The following is an 18,606-nucleotide window of genomic DNA, read 5'->3' as shown; positions in this document are numbered from 1 at the left end:
TCTAGATTGATTTCTCTTGGCGAACAATGTTGAGGATTATGTATAAGGTCCCACATGGAATAGTTAGTGAGAGGTAAATGGATTGATAAAGTTAATTGGGTCCAAAACTTAATGGCTTAAGCTTTCAAGTAGAACTAGGTCTGGCTTGTAAATGAAGGCTGAATTTGAACTTCTGTTGTCATGCATGAAGGGGAGAAAGTTGGGGATCTGTACTAGATTTAGTTCTCTAAGAAATAATTAGTGAGAGGTAGATAGATTAGTACCCATCAATACAATCCCAAAATAGTTAAATAAAATAATAAAAAATAATAGAAAAATAAAATGGACACAATGTACCAAGATTTAATATGATCCAGCTAAAAGCCAAGCTACATCCGAATCCACTAAAAAAATAAGAGTGCAAAGCCTTTTTCAAGACTTCACCGAGATGTCGAGACCGAGATAAAACCCAATGAATCTTGTTTCACACCTCATGTGGCGCCCAATCATGGCCCCTATATTTAAGGAAAGAGAGTACGTGTGTCTCTCTCTTTCTTGATCCGAGTCACAGAGGTCTTACCTCCCCCGCAATGGAGCCAAGTAACAGTCCTATTTGGACTCAACCAGTGGCTAAAGAAGCCACTTATCCCAATAAACACTTGTAAAAGCCTTGTTCACTATTTATTATAGTGGATTTCTCACCCCCTTAGTAGATCTAGCCTAGATCTCGAATGGTGCACATTAAATCTCAATGTGCCGTGACAATTTTATTTTCTATTAATTCTGTTATTTTATTCAGCTATTCTTGGGTTGTAACGATCGATATCATTGTTTACAGCCGAGGTCAAGAAAAATAGTAGATTGTTTGTTACATAGAGTAGGCAGTTCAACCAAATTCGAGATTCCAAGATCAAATGGCACCAACCTTACACTTCAGAAAATTAAAGATTCAAGCTGTATTGGTGATGCATGCTCCAATGTGGCACTTGAATGTCAAAAGAGAAACGCTACCATGAAATGAAGAGCTTGTTAAGAGGGATAAGATGGCAACGGTTGATTTTTATCTAGCTATAAACGAGCCAGTCCTGTTTAAAAGAAAAGTTGAGAAGCATGTACTTGGAAAAATCTGCATCAAATAATTTTTTTCTTAGGAGGCAGTCGTACATCTTGAAGATGCAGGAGAGAGCTTCATTACAAGAGCACATGAATCAGTTTAACACATTAATTAGCAAGTTAGCTGCAGCTGAGGTTGTGATCGAAGATAATGAGAAAATTCATGGATTCCATCTATATCTTGATGCACATAACTAGAATTTATATAAGCCTGCAACCACGAGCTTAGACACGGCATCGAACACCATATCAATTTGTCACAGAATATTACAAGACCAGTATGATCAAGATAGACCGACCGACAAAATCAATATGAATGAAAAGCAACCAGCAGGTAACCAATGTGATTAGTATGCATTGTCAATATGCATACACCTCTTGAAATTCTTTGCAAAATACCCCATTCAGATTTCTCAATGTAGGATTCATCAGATCATTGTATCAATATTAACGGTGCCGCTTTCCTTACATCAAAACAAACAGCTGTAATATATTGTCCAACATACATCACCATAAATAGATACAAGAGGCACTTCAGGCATGCTGTTCTCATGGAGCTTTGAAGAATATATACATATATCCACCCTCCTAAGGCTCCTGTTTCCAGTTTTTATGGGGCCAACAAATCGTATGTAATGTGGATAACACTAACAGCCATTTTGTTGCCACTGCATTTCCTTAGCTAGATGGTTGGTCACAGATTCACTTCAGAACATGAAGTTACCAAGTGATTGTTCCAAAAATTACTATGCTGGTTCATGAGGGCGAGCAGTCCATAGAGAACTCAGGGCTCGAAGTCGCTGGAAGTAATCACCTAAGACAAGGAGGCCTCGTGCTGCCTGGCGGGTTGTGAGTATCTTGTACATTTGCTGCAGGGTTTGCTGACGGAGGTGGTCTGCCTGTTTAATGAACAATGTCAAGGTCAGTAACATTATAAATAACCTCTTGCTCAACCCTCTATACATCAGCCAGGGGAGCATTCCAACAGAATAAGAGTATATGATCAAACTAGTCTCTTAATAGCAACAAATGCACATACCCAGATTTAAGAAACAGATATTATCAGCGAAAGCTCTAGGAAACCATCAAGGGATGGCAGTTGGTCGGGTCAAACCAGGGTCTGGTTGGGTCAGTTTAGAGGAATAACATATGCTAATTTGACTCATAGCCGACCTTGCCCGGTTGGGATTCCTCAGCCCCAAACCTGTGCAGAGGGCAATTCCCAATTTGACTCATAGCTGACTTGACCTGACATTGGGTAGGGATTCCTCAACCCAAAAACTGCCCACAGGGCAATTCCTTGCACCCAGCAATAGCTCAGAATACTCTCTCTGCACAACCTAATCCAACCCAGCCATCGTGACCCAACCTACCTTGCCTGAACTTTACCAGGCTTTTAAATACCTAACTTGATAAGGATTTAAACTGCACCCTCGTGACCTGAATCAAGTCAAAAACCCTAACATGCTTCTGACATTTATAATTTGGGTAAGAAATTTAACCTAAACCTGACTCAAGCTGAAAAATAAATAAATAACCCAAGCAGGATCTAGTCAACTTGGAAGTTATGCCAACCTAACATTTTTGAAAGTAATACTGAGCATGCTAAAGTACTACTGTAACATGAGGGCCTTACTAAGATCATGTTATGCAAAGTCAAATGAAAGCGGTTGTTTTAATATAACAGATATTGTATACTCTACAAAGCATGGTCGGCAGAACCGTCCTGAACCGAGTGGTTCGGGGTGTACCGAGCCGTACTGGCGGCGGACTGGGACGGTTCCAGCAACCGAAACGAAAAGCCGTTGACGGAGGGGAAGAAGGAAAGAGAGAAAAAGAGAGCAAGGGAGGGAGGGAGGAAGAGGGAGAGGAAGGAGGAGAGAGGGAGGTGGAGACCGGCCAATGGAGGACCACAGAAGCCCGTAAGCCGTGCGGAGGAGGGGCTCCGCCTCCAGGTCCCCTATTTCGAAGAGAGAGGGAGGTGAATGCCGGCCGGTGGAGGGCCACAAAGCCCCTCCTCCGCCTCCTTTGCACGGCTTGCGGGCCCTACGCCAGCTTCTGTCACCCTCCTCTCTCCCTTCTTATCTCCCCCTTCTTTCTCTCTCTTTTCCTCTGCCTTGTTCTCCCTCTCCCCTGCCTCCTTTACTGTTTCGATATGGGCTCGACACGGAACGGTACGAGGGCGTACCAACCCATACCGCCGGGCAACCAGTCCGGGCTCCGGTTCCGGCACAACAGACCTTGCTACAAAGTATTATAGAAGCTTAGAGACTACACTAGTGGAGAATTAAAGCAATTGATAACTAGTAGAGTCAACAAGATTTAGTGTTATTATTAATAACCATAAGGGACCCTATTTGGGAAAGACTTGGATATGTAATTTCAACTTTCAAGGGTCATAGATTGGACCTAAACCTCAAAAACACTCACAGACGATGATTACAAAGATATTTATATAGCCCATTATTGAAAACAACAGAGAAAATTATTAGCTTGGCCATACATATTTTTCCTTTATGGCCATTAGCTTAAAACATGAACTTAAATCCTCGAGAATTAGATGATAGCATTAACCAATTACTAATGGAGATCACTTTACTCGTCCCACAAATTACCATAATGTAACCTGATTTCTTGCCATCCCATCATTGACAAAGGGACTCAGACACCAAAAAGGCTGCCAATTAGAATCCTCGATCTTGCCAACTGATGGTAGCCATATATATCCCTATTGGGATCCCTTGGCTAATGCACTATTACCATTGAGAATTTCAAAGAAAGCAGGGGAGCTTTCCACATAAAATTGATTAAAATTATATTATTTATGTAAATAGGATTATCTTTTCAATAGCTTCACATGGGTGAATGAGCTACAGGAGTATCCAGTTCCAGAAGAAGGCATCACCAGCATGCTTGTAGAACTTTGCCATGGATTTCCACATCTACATACATAGGTTTTCTTTTTAGCCAATAAACCATTAAGAATGTAAAAGACGGGCTGCGAGGAAACTCCTGAATGTTAATTTAAGGAAATTTATAAAAATAAAGGAGATAAAAGAGGTTTTAAAAAGAACATTAATTCAGCAGAGAAAACATGAAATTGCCTATAGGAAGGGAAAAGGTATTGACCTGGTTCACAAAGTTTACAAGACCCTCCAACTTTCCCATTGCATTTGCCATTTGTCCCATGTAAGTTGCAACACCAGAGGCACCTAATGGATCTGATGTTAGCGTCTCTGCAAGAGTTTGTTGAAGTTTATCCATTCCTTGGGAAAGAGCATCCTCAGCTTGCTGAGAAGATTGTTGCAGGTTACAAACAGCTACAACTTGTTGCTCCGTCAGAGGCTCTAATTGTGGACTGAGAACCTGTAAACGACAAGAAGGAAAATAAAAGTAAGGATAATGCATGGAGCTGTACCCAAAGCCCCATAAAATATATCAACAAAATTTGACATGTTCTCCATGAAACAGTTTATTCTCTTTTTTGAGCGGAAGATGGGAGAAATCAGAGGGTCTAATTGTGGAGTGAGAACATATAAACCATTAGAAGGGAAACAAAATTAAGGATAACACACTTAGAGTGCATGGAGTTGTACTTAAGGCTCCATAAAATATACAACCAAAAATTGTCATGTTCTCCAAAACAGTTTATTCTCTATTTTCAAGTGGCCTAAAATGACCAAGTATGCACTGGTAACTGGTAAGTGGTGCAGTCAGCTGCCCTTTTGAAAGCAGAGGTGATTGATTCTGGTCGAGGAGGATAGAAGGAGGGGGATAGCATATGAAAAGAATACAGGGCAGAAAAATACATCCAAAGAAATAAAGGTATGAGTTCTGGACAAAGATTTCTAAAAATATCTTCCAAAATAAACAAAAAATGCAGCAACTTTTTAATAAAAAACACAAAAATCCTAGCAGTGAAATGAAGAATTTCCATTCGTAGCTATATCAGATGCTAAAAAGGGCATTGGATGAATAGATCCAAGGTTCGTCGGTACCGGATCCTGTACCGTTATCATTCTATTATAGTGTCAGTATGTGGTACGGTACGAGACAGCGAGACATACCGAGTATCAGTACCAGATCCCAAGGTACTGATATCAGATGCTAAAAAGGGCATTGGATGAATAGACCCAAGGTTCGCCAGTACCGGATCCCATACCGTTATCATTCTATTATAGTGTTAGTATGTGGTACGGTACGAGACAGCGAGACATACCGAGTATGTGGTACGGTACAAGACTACAAATCTTGAATAGACTATTTATAAAATTAACAACAAACTATTATCCTAGTTGTAGAAATAATACTTGGAATTGTCCTCACTCATTAAGTCACCTTTAAAAGCTCTGAAGGCCGAAATCCCCCAATCCATAGAAAAAACCGTTCTGCAGGTGTTTTCCACATGCCAGACATCAGATAGAAGACATCTGACTTTGCAGCAATTGCTTTTATATGGAAAAGATTATCATAGTGGCTCATTCCACTCTCTACAAGCATGCGGAGCTCTATGTCAGATACATGCGCTTGTAAAGCAGCTCTTAATTCGCCAGTTTGCCTGTTCTGCTCTTCAACCCAGTGCCCATATTCCATCTCAAAAGCAGCAACCCCTGCAAGAACCCGAGAAGTTGGAGCATTGGTAGCATAAGTAGCTAATATTAGATTATTCATTTTTGATAGAATCGGCAGATGAGAGGACTGGAATAGGAATGGTTAAAGCTAAAAGCATAAAGATTCAGAACTTGTCCTTATGTTATTACCGGTCAAGCTAGATAGAAGGGGAAAAATTTTTGTATCTTCCATTTTCTGAACAAAAGTAGGTTAGGATCTGCCTGACTCTCTCTCATTAAAAATAAAAAAATAAAAAACATAGAGGGGAGGGGGGAATCAAAGTAGCCTTACTAAGATGCGATGTGCCTAAGGTCAATAACATAAGCTTCCGTATTTTACATCCAAAGTATTATATATCAATAAAGCCAATATCTATTGTAAATCCAGAGTTATATCAGTCAAGAACTGTGACTGGACCTGTATGTATTACATACTATAGTTAGTTGAAGGTGAATTAGTCCTTGGATTCATGGTAGCAGATGTTTCCAGTTTGGAAGGATAAACTTACATGCCCATTGGTTTGGTAAATAGCAAGTGAGATCACACTTACTGAAACAGATACTTCTCAGAATGCAATATTCTTAGACATGCATGGAACAGAAGAAAATACTTTATGCTCCCCAATTTGCATAAATAACAAAGTATGATTCCCCAACTTGCACAAATAATCATGTCTGGTTCCGCAACATGCATAAATAAGCATGCTTGATTCCCCAACTTGAATAAGTAACCATTATGTCTGAATAATTGTGTGCAGTAACTTTATGTATTAAACCTTGTAGATTCACAATATTGTCATATTTGGCATCTCAAGACATCAACAACAATCAGAAACAGTAAATTTTGAGTAGTTTAAATCACATATTTGCAAAGCTGGAAACAACTAGTGCTTAAAACAGACATGAAGATGGATCTGTTGTTCTTTAAAATGCATTGGTTACGATCACAATATTTTTATATAACAGTACTACTTCATCCAAAGTTAATAAAGCCAGCATAAACAATGCAATGGACAAAATAAAATGGAGATCCATGTTTTACCTGAATTAACAGTTCCTGATAATCCAAGACTTGAATCCCCTAAATGCCCACCTACGTAAACACCCTGCAGCTCAGCAGAAACACTCGATTAGCTGATAAATGGAAATAAGATGTAACTTGCTTGTCCAAGAATTGGTACTTCCTGTACCTGTTGTTTGGCGTGCTCAAGCTCCTGCTCTAGCTGAGAAAGTTTTAGACGACTTGATTCTAGCTGCTGAACGTAAGCCTATGAAAGAAACGACAGATCAATATAACAATCTATCTCTATTCACTTGTTATCTGACGCTTTTCCTGTACTATAAAGATACCTTCTTCCTTAGACGACTCTTTCTAGCAGCTTCTCGATTCTGTGCAAGACGTCTTAATACCTACATATAGCCATTTAGTAAACCTTTAGTAAACCTTTAAAACTGCAGTCTCATCAAAGTATCCAGCATGCTGAATACTATACAGATACATAACTCACTGCCTCTGGTGCTATGCACAGATAATCATTGAGACTCAAGAGGAGCACAAAATATTATTACTATTTTTAATATGGAAGTGTAAATTATTTTCATAAATAAGAACATGAATTCATTAAGCCGAATAAAAACAAAGTTTATCAATATTGGAACCAAGATATAATCAAAAATATTAACTCTATTAGCTATTTTTTGTTTGATTGAATTGCATTCCAGAAACCTTGCATCACTTTAATTATTCTAGATTCTAATCTTTTTTGATCATCCAACCCCATTACAATCCCATCAAACAGAATTAAATCAATTATAAATTATCAAAAAAACCAAGGGAACTCCAAATTTTATGTCAAAAAGCAGCTGGCATATGTAAAATGAAAAGATGTAAAGGGTTTTAACTTAACTCCAGTGAGTTGCAGCTAAAGGTTTACTACCTCCATATTTTTTTTCAGACTTTCGAGTGGTCTCCTCTGGGTCTTTGATGTAAAACTTCCATCCCTAATGCCTTTTCTAACCCAGTGCATTCTAAATTAATTACCTTGTTTTGGTACACCGTGATAGGCTTCCAAGGAGGGTGAATCCTTTATATCTCATTTTTCCAATAAATTGTCAAGTACAATACTAGTCTCGATTGTTTGCCACTAAATTAGTTCTTGAAGTTCTCTATTAATTAACTATGAGCTTTGCTTCACCGCTGTCACTGTAGCATCATAGTTTGCCAAAGAAAAGGTCTGATTTCATGTATATTGGCAACTAAATCTGAAATATAATTACAGTTGATCCACACCCATTTGGTGCTTTTGTAAATAGAGCTTAACATCCCATTTCCTATATTGGCATTGTACATCTTATATTGGTTTTGTCCAAAATCTCCATTCCCGGCTCCAAATAAAATGTATGTGCAATTAATAGATATCTAGGGTACAATTGATTCACAAAACACGACAAAAGCATTATACAATGAGCAATTCTTAATCATGGTTAAGGGATGACAGTACGATATGATTTGACACAGCCATGCAATGCCCCTTGATTGTCCCTAAATTGCACATTAACTTTCAGGCACTAATTAAGCCTGCCAAGATCCAAAATGTTTAGTCAAATAACTTCAATTAGGGACAGGTAACTTGTGCCAGACTATGTTTCTTTGATTTGGTCAGAACATAATGATAGGTAGAGAGATTCTCTCAACGCATCAGATTTTTAAATCAACAAAAAATGCATGTAGACTTTAGGTAAAGTGCATAGACAAGGCCATAGCCAGACCTTTGAGAGAGGAAAAATATCAAAAGTAATTAAGTTCATGTTGTTTACCTTATCTGCAGGCTTGTTTGCCTCTTGGTCATATTTTTTTGATGGTCCTGGGCTCTCCAGAGGAATATCTCCTAACTATAAAAGCATTGTGAAATAAATATAAACGTGAGACAAACAGAAGAAGAATGCTGCAATCATCTATAACACCGTAACAAAACAAAAAATGCTGTATCATTATATCCCCACCCTATTGTCATGTTTCGCATCTGCTTCCACAATTGTAGATGCACCTGTATTTTGACTGCTGTCAGCTTTAAAGGAGTCACCCCACATGCTAATTTGGCGGTTTGGTTCATATATACCTATCCTTCTAGAAGTTGCAAACTGAGCTGATGCAGAACTCATACTATTTGGACTGAAAGAAGAAAAATGAAAAAATTATTACTTCACTTGCAACATAGAATAGCTACAACCATGCAACAGAATTAAAGAAGTAGAAAGTATAACAGAGAGGAAACAATAGCATACTGAAGTCAGAGAAGAGACCATCAGTATAAACCATCAGTATAAAAATTTCAGTCATGGTAGCATCACAAACCTCATGCAAAAGCTGCCAGCTCTACTACTATTGGAAATTGGAATTACCAACATGGAGTAGATGGTTCTTCGGCAAACTTGGAAATGCACTGTTAATTTGAAAAAGATGTTTGCCCGGTAAATTGTAACAAAAATCTCTTCAGAAAAGGCAAACCAATTGATGACAAGATGCATAGGAAAACTTTGTGCAACTTTAGAAGAAACTACAATTGAAAGCAGTTTACAGATAAATTAACCCCAGTTCTCGATGCTACATTGTTGAGTCTTAACAGCATAAAAAGTGACAACGGCACTTTACTTCCTCAATAACTTGCAAGTCTTCTTCACTCCCGAATCCCAACTATAACAATCAGATTATTCTATAACTCAAAGACCTTCATCTTGATTAGATAATCCAGTTATTATTCGAAAATTCTTTTTCTTAGCTCAAACTTTACACAAAACGTGATGAAACCACTTTTTCTTATCAAACTTTAGATCAGAAAGATAATTTTCTGCTTACTCTTTCTATCAAAAATTGTCCTCAAAATTAGCCAACTTTAAACAGTTACCTGTTTCATTTTATAAAATTCACCATTTAGTTATATCAGTTGTGCATTAAAAATTACGAACCAACCTTAAGAAGCAAAAGCTGGTGGTCTATCATTTTCAATCCAAAAATACCAAAGAAATTTTGCCTATCACATGCCCCAGCTTCCATCTCCACTCTGGCTAATGAGTTACTAACACCGACAACCCATGAATTCTCCATTATTTTACCTTGAACCCAAATACCCAGCAGCAGGACCATATCCACCTCGCCGTGAAAAAAAAATTAAAAAAAGCAACTGGCTTTCATCTATCCATTCTGCAACAAGTGAAATGACTGATTTGGGAGTATTTCCTCAAATTTCCTAAGATACAGGCAAAAGAAAGTTTGCGAAAGAATATCAATATTTCTTCTCAAAAGACTCCCCCCTCCTCATAGCACCGTAAAGCACAATAAAGCTACTGAAAACTTAAACCATAGTATCTGGCGTAAAACTTTCTCTAGTCCTCCTCTTCGACCAATACACGAGAAGGAGAACAAGAACTTCCACCCGTTTGCTCCTTCTAGATTTTCTCCAAATGAGTAACCGACAGCTTAACAACAAAGAATCCATTCGTTTTCTGAAGTGGGGAGAAGCTGCCAATCCCAAAGATGTCAGCTTTAGCTGCTTCCGTGATTGAAAGAGGAAACGAAGTAGCAAATAAAAACAATCCTTCATCAATAAAAATTTCCGTCTAGCTTCCTATAACCCGAAACCTCAAGAAAGAGAATCTGATCCACTCCTCTACCACCAAAATTAATTCCCAACCAGAATAGAATATCATCGGTTTCACTAAATCGGCCAAGGAATTCATAAATAAAAAACGGGGGAAAAGAGATTTTTAGATTCCCAGATGGTACAAACAATGAAAAAAAAAAAAAACCAAGTCAAAAACCAAAAATTTCCAAAAAAAGAAAAAGAAAAAAAAACCTTTTTTGTGGTGAAGGAATGATTGTTAGATTCCCAGTTAGCTGAAATCACAAAGGGAAGCACATCAATCAAGACAAAAATTAGGACAAAAAAAAATCGGGAAAGGAAAGGGAAGAATTCGAACCTCGAGATCACATGGGAAGCTCCCGCCTGGCCCTGTGACATTGAGATTCCATCAAACTAAACGAATCAACCATAAACCCTAGCTTCCGAGCGCCAAAACCCCCGCCCCTACGAAACCCTAGCGGCCCCATCGCCTCCCTCCTCCCGATGATTGCTTCGGAGCGAAAAATAAGAGGAAGAAGCCACGGAAAAATACAAAGCGAAAGTGGAATTTCCCGAAACCAACTTCGCTAGCTCTCTTTCCTCTCTCTCCTCTTTCTTTATTCTTTGTTATTTTATTCCCTTTATTTTATATTTTAAACTCTTTCTGGGCCGGTTCAGTCAACGGCCAAACGCCGTCAGTCCTCCGCTATCGAACGCGGGAAAGGGAAAGAAAATACGCAGGCGCGCGTTAGCGATCACCCTACGTGACGTCGGCGTCCGTCACTCAAGGTGCGGTGGAGTCTGGTCACCGCGCTAGTTTACTTACCTCAGGCATTCATGTAGTGGATGCGGCATCCCACTTTCTATTTCTTTTCCCCAAAAAAAAAAAACTTTTCCTATAATCCATCGTATCATACTCATAATTATGCTATACAGAGAAAATTTTCTTAGCTCATAACGAAAAAAAAAAAAGTGAGCTATGTATTTGAGCTCTATCTAAAATGTCCATAATATTGTCCGAATATTTAATTTTTTAATAAAATTTCTTTGTTGTTTCAGTTAAATTAAAAAATTTTACCATCTCAATTAAGTCATTTATAAAACATCTTTGATTGATAATTTTAACTTGAGACAGCGTATTACAAAAGAAAATTCAATCTAGCAATGACTAATAATAATTAGTTCGATTATTTACATAAGCTATTTGATCTATTTGACGAATCAAGGCGATATATGTTTAGTATATAATTTGACCTATTTAGTATTTCCACGACCATGACTAATCCAAATATTATTTATATCTAAAACTACTCTAAGCCATTCAAGCCCTTAGCAACAATATATTAGCTCTAAACTATTATGTAATTCGGACAAAATTATATATATTTTTTGGGTTTTTTCTCACCGACGGTGAATGCATACAACTTGTAGGTTTTTTTATTTTTTTGGGGATGGTTGATGCGGACAGCCACAATTTGGTAATTTGACCTATTTAGTATTTTCACGACCATGACTAATCCAAATATGATTTATATCTAAAACTATTTTAAACTATTCAAGCCCTTAGCAACAATATATTAGCTCTAAATTATTATGTAATTCAGACTAATTATATATATTTTTTTGGGTTTTTTCTCACCGGCGGTGGATGCATACGACTTGTAGGTTTTTTTAATTTTTTTGGATGGTTGATGCGGACAGCCACAATTTGGTATAATGGCTTATAATAAAGATTAAAATATATTATCTTGTGGAGGAGGGTGATGGTGATGTCAATTCACACGTCATCAGGGACGTCACAACCGACGAGTGACTGAGTGAGAAAGTCCAAGGAGCATGGGGGAGGTACGCGCACCGACCGGCCGCGATGCGATTCGTGTCTCTTGATTAGGTGCTGGGCCCCATGGAGGTGGGCCCCACATGGTGGGCCGAGACGATTGGAGCAATGATGGGAGTGGTGTTATTGAGTGTCACGGAATAGGGTGCAGCCTTTTTTGTGGTGACGGAGATGATTTGATGAGTGGTCTTTTTGTATCCGATCTAAGGCTAATGGGAGCAGTTAGTACCATGGAACTATGGAAGGCATCATCGACCACAGTGCAACATTCACACGTGTGAGTGGGAGGTTTTTTTTTTTTTTTTGGCTTGGATGTGTGGCCTGTGGGTCCCTTGCATTATGTATTTGATGTGGGTCCATCTCATGGGAAAAAAATAAATAAAAGAAAAATTCGTGGTTCATGTTAATTGTAGGCAAAAGTTTATATATTGAGCGTATCTCTTTAGCTGATGAATGATCTAGATAAGATACATGAGTATCTTGGAACAACTCTTGTGATAATATATACTATCATGCAACCTATAAAGACAGTTCTTTTTATCAAGTGCACCACTTTCGTGGCTTTTTTTTTTAATGCAAATAAGACTTTTGATTTCTTTGTTGGGTTTTACTTTGCATGAATATAGTGATGTAATTCGAACATCTAGCCTTACAATGAAGATTTTAGAAGATCGAATTTTTTATGATTCTATATTTTATATGATTGAGTTGCGAAAGGTTTCAGGTAGGCAACCTATGTCTGAATTAAATTTTTTTTATATTCGAAATCTTTTTGTAGTTGTTCTAGAACAATAAAGGGATTCTCTAAGAGGAATATTTCGTTTTGCTTCTAGTAGCAACATTCTATTGGGTGGTGATTTTGTTTAAGAATCCAATCAATACATACTCCAAAAGAAAATATTTGAATATCAATCTCATCAATCTAATAAGTACCATATTTAATCTTGGTGATTGAAAATCGAAACTATTATTTACCATGCAAACTGGTCTAGAAATGAATAAGGGGAAAACCAATAATGATAATGATTATAGATGGGATATGATTAAATAAGATTCTCCTCGACAACTTGTGAGGTGGATATTATGTTAAACACTGGTGACTATCAACAAAGAAGAAAGACAACAGGATAACATATAATAAATCAACAAAATATCTAATAAGATTCTATAGATGTAAACAATGTCGACATTACGGAGCAATGTTTTATGGATTCAATTAGAAAATAGGACCCATATGAATGGACAAAATAATGTATGTCATTTAACTATTTGCCCCAAACAATATAAAACTTTTGATCTTCTATAAGATATTTTTCAAACCGTAAAATTTATTTCTTAATTGTGCAAAATGTGTTCATGTAGGTGTGCATGTAGCAACATCTGATTCCTACTATTTGTCCAATGAGATTTCTGACTTCTTTGCTATCTTGTGGTGTTAATTCATCAATAAATTTTAATAGAATTTTCCCAAACCTATTCTTAATTTCTCGTGTTGAGAGATTCTTTAAGTTGATAATCTATGAATCTTATTTATTTGAGTAAAAAGATTCTGAAGATATATCTCTGTAATCACAAATGGTGTCTCATAATAATTTCCTGTTTGGTGTTAATTTGTTAAACATGATCAAGATGAGTCAACAATATTTTTGATTATCACACTTTAAAAGAGATCTGGGTTTTATAAGGGAGAAAAAGATGCTCACCTTGGCTTGAAGCGATAGAAGTTGTCTTCAAGATAACCCAGATAAAGCTCCATCATACCATATCAAAGTCCACTCCTATAACCATCACATGTTCTGTTATGTAATGAACATGATATTGCGATTAAATTCATGAGTTGTTTTCTTAATTTATAATCATTCATAAAATATTGAAACAAAGAAAATGAGCAGATTCTTATGATTATTGAAGATGGTTTTGAGAATTGACATGCATTCAAGAAAAGAAAATTGTTAAACATGCTAGAGAAATTTGGTGCCCTGTTAAAGAAGAAGAATAGATAAAGCACATGATAATGGCATGCATTATTTGGAACAATAGAATTATTTTGCATGAGGTAAAGGAGAAAGAAGTTAATTCTGCAGTAGTAAAGAAAATTTTTCATCATGCTTTTGCTACTCTATCTGTAATCGAGGAGGAATCTAGTAGCATTGCTAATAAGAATAAAGCAACAAAATGTTATGCTTAAACTGACTCCTATATTTACCTCAAAAAAAAAAAAGCTCCCATATTGTCTAAGTGTAAAGAGTTGAAAGATTGATTGTTGATATTTCGGAGATGAAATGTATCTGCCCACAATAATAACATGGGTGAGGTCTTTGGTGGCAAAGAAATCAGATCATCATGAGAGGAACAATGAAAAGTTATTGTTAATTGAAGATAACGATTGGTGATAAAGGAAGAGTGGGTTGTTTTATGTCTCAATTGCAGGAGAAAATGGGCATATATAAAGTGATTTGGTCCATTTAATTGAATATTTCATTCTTATTTTCAGAAGGTTTTATTCATAGGTTGGTTAACAAGAACTTTACATTGCACTCAGGTGCATAAACCAACCAGGGAGCAACACCAAGCATGCATAAAAAGTGCATGGTAGAAACTGTATATATACTCAGGGACTAGTCTGCTGCAATTAATCTAGGTTTTTAGCAGTTTGCATTCCATAATTTGGAATCTGACATCTTTACTCCTATATTTTTTTCCTTCATAGCAATGCAACCTTTACAAAACAAGTTCTAGTTGCTTGTATAATAACAGGATTTTAACACATGAAAAAAGATTATTAGATGAAAGAATGATTCTATCTAAATAACTTCCCATTATCTCAATCTTAGACTGCCCATCTGTGACTAAAAATAAAAGAGGTGCATCTCTAGCAGAGTCAGAAAACATGCACCTTTATTATGCTCAGGTTCCACTATTAAGTTACATAAAAAAAAAAAGAAGTTCCACTATTAAGATCCATCCACATGTCCAAAGTACAGAAAATTCCTTCAAGAAGGGTTGTACAGGCCCATCTTCTACTGTTGAAAACTCAAGGATATCCCTACTCTTGTCGTTCATTTCAAGAAGTCCATGCCCTTGTTGTTCAATGAATTGACTCTTTTATCAGCTATTTCCTTGTGTATGTTATGATGAATTGTGCTATCTCAACAACAACAAAAAAAAGGTGGTGAATATACTTAAAAACGAAGTAATCATGACTTCTTCCATAAAAGAATCACTAAGTAGTGTTTTAGGTAGGCTTATGGCCTTGCTGTTTAACACTCCATTTATATTAAGCACCTCAAGTTCATTATTTCCCATCCCTGAATTCCTAGTGTCATTGGTTCCTATAAAACCCTAGACATTTCCATCAAATAACCATCCATTCCCAATCAGACAGAGATGGAATTACATCCACTCCATATTACCTTCTTGACTTGAAGAGAAATAAAATCCATTAGCTTCATGTCAATTTCAAAAACCTGGTACAAAACCTATGTTAATATTGTGTAAAATAGAGCCTACTGTAGATCCATAAAAATGTTCCTTCAATGTGCTTTAGGTATTCAAAAGCTATAATATAAACAAGCATTTTTCTCATAGATAAATTTTAAGGATATTAATTTTAAAAGATATTATATATGCACTAATACTCACTCTGAACAGAGCATATTCATAGAACATACCATACTTCTAATGTAGTAAAATGTTATTATAATTTTCTACTTAATCCCAATTGACATAACAGCTACAATATCTTCATTAGAGAGTTACAAAGAACCTATTAAACTTAAAAGTTGACAATGATAATGAAAATAAACTACTATCAGTCTCAACAAACATCTGAAAAACTGCTTTGAGATAAGGCCATGTAGGATCTTCTTAGAAAAGAGAGAGCCATTTAGGAGAAAAGTTCTAAACTGCTTTGAGATATGGAGGAAGGATCGAGGACTAGTACCCGTCTGCGTTAATCTGGATTTGGAAGTCTGATTGGACATGAGAGGGGAGGAAGAGAGCTCCACTTAGAGCTGGGGAGGAGAAGATGCAGGCTTCCACAAGCGCACCGGCTAGTGTCAAGGTATGCTAAACCTAGTAAATTGATTACTTTATAATGTCCAAGGAAAGGATGCCAGCCATTAACTTTATAATAAAGTATCTGCAGTGGCTATTCCGGATCGATTTTGATGTCCAGCACACTAGCCTGATAAAAAGCCAATATGAATTAGTTGTAGTTTCGAAATTTATACGAGGATCTGACCTGTTTATTTGTCAAGCTTAGATTTGGATTGCACCTGCTGCATGATTGATGCATGTTAATCTGAAATTATTGGCTGCCATGAATTGCATCCAGACTTGCTCAACCCTGCACATAATTTTGGGTTTCGCCCTTCTGATAATTTTCGAATCCGACTTCGGCTAAGGGAGATCTTTTGGCATCCGTATCAATTATTTGGCTTGCAAGCTACAAAATATCGTCGTCGTGGCTCTGGCAGTGCGTGTAAAGTAATTCCATATCGATATTGTTACATAAGCTTTCATTTTAAAACTCAATTGCTATTACTTGGACTTGCAATTATTGATGATATTCCTCTAACCGACTACGTTAGGGTATTATAATATTAATTCTGGCTTATGCACGTTTAGTTCTATGTCGATTTTTCAAGAAATTGGGTTATATCAATTCCTTCGCATGCATGCGAGAAGCATGGGGTTCGATTCCCTGTGTCTCCATCGATTGCTTACTTAAGGAATTGAGTTATATCATCTGATATAATAGCATCAGATTCTGATTGCTTAATGTGTAGTTGGAATGAAGTCAAGGTGCCTAGTTTTCTAGTGAAATTATCTGCAAAGCACCCAATCAGCCAAGAGAGCGGCAAGGATAGGGGAAAACTACCACCTCTGTGTGGCGCACGACAAGTCTAGGTGCATCTTATCTACATTTGCATGTAGTTTTAGCGATATTATTTATTGCTTTATTGATAAATACATGTTGATTTCAAATAAAATGAGAGCTAAGATCAGATACTCACAAAATCCAAGTTTTCATAGGACTTGGCTAGCTGCCTTTACCAATGTGCAGCGCATGTATCTTCGATAATCCTCATCCATCAACATTATGTTACAAATTTAACTACATATTTTCTAGAAGCTTAAGCTAGAAAAAAGAGTTATCTTTCAAGGGTCGAAACTAAATGCATTAAAATATATTTTGGATATTATAATATATATATATATATATATATATATATATATATATATTTCACAAAGAAACCCATAAGGTTTTCATTTAGATTCCATGATGCAAAGAGCACTAGAGTCATGTTCAGATGGTCCTCTTAGGAAACTTTCCAAATAGATGCTACTCGCATGACCTATAAAGCTACAAGGAAGGCTTCTCTTCCAACCTCTTATACCTTCCATGTGTTATAAGGCCTTTTGTCTTCATCATCTTTTTGTCTTTGTTGGGTGGTATGGTGATGGTACTACCTTTCCCAACTCTTGATCAATTGCGTAAGATAGAAGTGTCTATGTGTTGGTCCTTCTTTACATAAAGGACCAAAGGATAATGGCCTCTAAAAGGCCACACATACTGCCCCAAGGAGGATAAGCTTAAAACCACCATTCTCTTTCTATCCATATATACTTGTTAGTGCACTAATGTGGGGTCTTGTGTTAATTATAGTCTAAGTAAAGCAGCCTCTGGCCACATATTCCTTCTGTTATGTGAATCCAACAATTATGATGTTCACTTTGGTTGGTTGATTCCTTGAGAGTGTTTTGGGTGGCTAAGCATACATCTTTTACACTTTTTGTCACATATCTGCCATTTTATATGGGACTGAAACCTAATTTACTTAGTGAGGAGGGTAGGCAACCCATTACCCCAAGCAAAGTGTAAAGCCACTTTAAGTTGCCAGACAGGTATGAAATGCTCGCAGAGTGACAAAGATTCTTAATAGTGATGACTTTTGCTTTTATGTTGAGGAATTAGATACAGAAAATGGTTGGTGCTGGTTTGGACTTGAAGTTGGAATGATGATGGATATAGATCACCCAGGAATCAAATCTGAGTTGGAGATTTTGGGTTGAATCTATTTTTATCAAAAAAATTAACAGATTGTAACAAGATTATAGAAATATTTTCTTTAAAAAATATTCATTAAATGAAATCACAACATTGTTTGCTAAAGAAGAATCAGTAGATTTTATTATGAAAAATACTGATATATCTTTCCCATATATGTCCAGCTAAAGAAAACAATTCATTAGTAATTATTAGGATCAGGAAAGAAAGACTGCTGATATACTAAATAGTTTGAGAAGACATAAGGAAAAACCATGTCAAATTGTGCAAAATTCTGATAAATACAGGGATTAGTCACAACCTCGCTTCCACTAGGAGTTTCTGTGTTTATTGAACCTTGGGGAGTGTTTTGGCATGGATAAAGTTTCCATGATA

General features: G+C 36.7%; 1 protein-coding gene across 10 annotated transcripts; it reads right to left on the bottom strand.

Annotated features, from left to right (window-relative positions):
- Positions 1–1,479: 1,479 nt before the first annotated feature.
- On the bottom strand, positions 1,480–16,643 carry LOC103715231 (transcription factor TGAL6-like). Of its 10 annotated transcripts, XM_088701508.2 has the most exons (13): positions 16,436–16,637; positions 16,102–16,344; positions 14,365–14,446; positions 13,862–13,936; positions 8,822–8,874; positions 8,706–8,749; positions 8,520–8,594; positions 7,053–7,112; positions 6,893–6,970; positions 6,745–6,808; positions 5,431–5,702; positions 4,222–4,458; positions 1,480–1,991 (listed from the first exon to the last, which is right to left on the bottom strand). In XM_088701508.2, the coding sequence occupies exons 4-13, from the start codon at positions 13,915–13,917 to the stop codon at positions 1,839–1,841; spliced, it is 1,092 nt and encodes a 363-aa protein (XP_088557634.2). In that variant the 5' UTR covers positions 13,918–13,936; positions 14,365–14,446; positions 16,102–16,344; positions 16,436–16,637; the 3' UTR covers positions 1,480–1,838. The 10 variants fall into 10 exon arrangements, with proteins under 10 accessions (XP_088557634.2, XP_038973146.3, XP_088557628.2 ...); XM_039117218.3 differs by lacking the exon at positions 14,365–14,446 and having other exon boundaries at positions 16,436–16,643; XM_088701502.2 differs by having other exon boundaries at positions 8,706–8,874; positions 16,436–16,556.
- Between the last annotated feature and the right edge of the window lie 1,963 nt (positions 16,644–18,606).

This window comes from Phoenix dactylifera, chromosome 7, assembly GCF_051530095.1.
Source record: "Phoenix dactylifera cultivar Ajwa chromosome 7, Ajwa_hap1_PhDact_Kaust_v1.1, whole genome shotgun sequence".
Taxonomy (NCBI): domain Eukaryota; kingdom Viridiplantae; phylum Streptophyta; class Magnoliopsida; order Arecales; family Arecaceae; genus Phoenix; species Phoenix dactylifera.
The sequence above is the reverse complement of the archived record's forward strand: the minus strand, read 5'-3'. Positions and strand labels throughout refer to the sequence as shown.

What these genes read in the sequence shown, in the direction of transcription:
- LOC103715231 (XM_039117216.3), bottom strand. Translation starts at nt 13,917, where the DNA reads ATGATGGAGCTTTATCTGGGTTATCTTGAAGACAACTTCTATCGCTTC. An exon ending in ATCAGGAACTGTTAATTCAG is followed by an intron (nt 5,703 to 6,744) that starts GTAAAACATGGA and finishes GGGTTCTTGCAG; the next exon opens with GGGTTGCTGCTTTTGAGATG. An exon ending in GGCCTTCAGAGCTTTTAAAG is followed by an intron (nt 4,459 to 5,430) that starts GTGACTTAATGA and finishes TGTCGTTTACAG; the next exon opens with GTTCTCAGTCCACAATTAGA.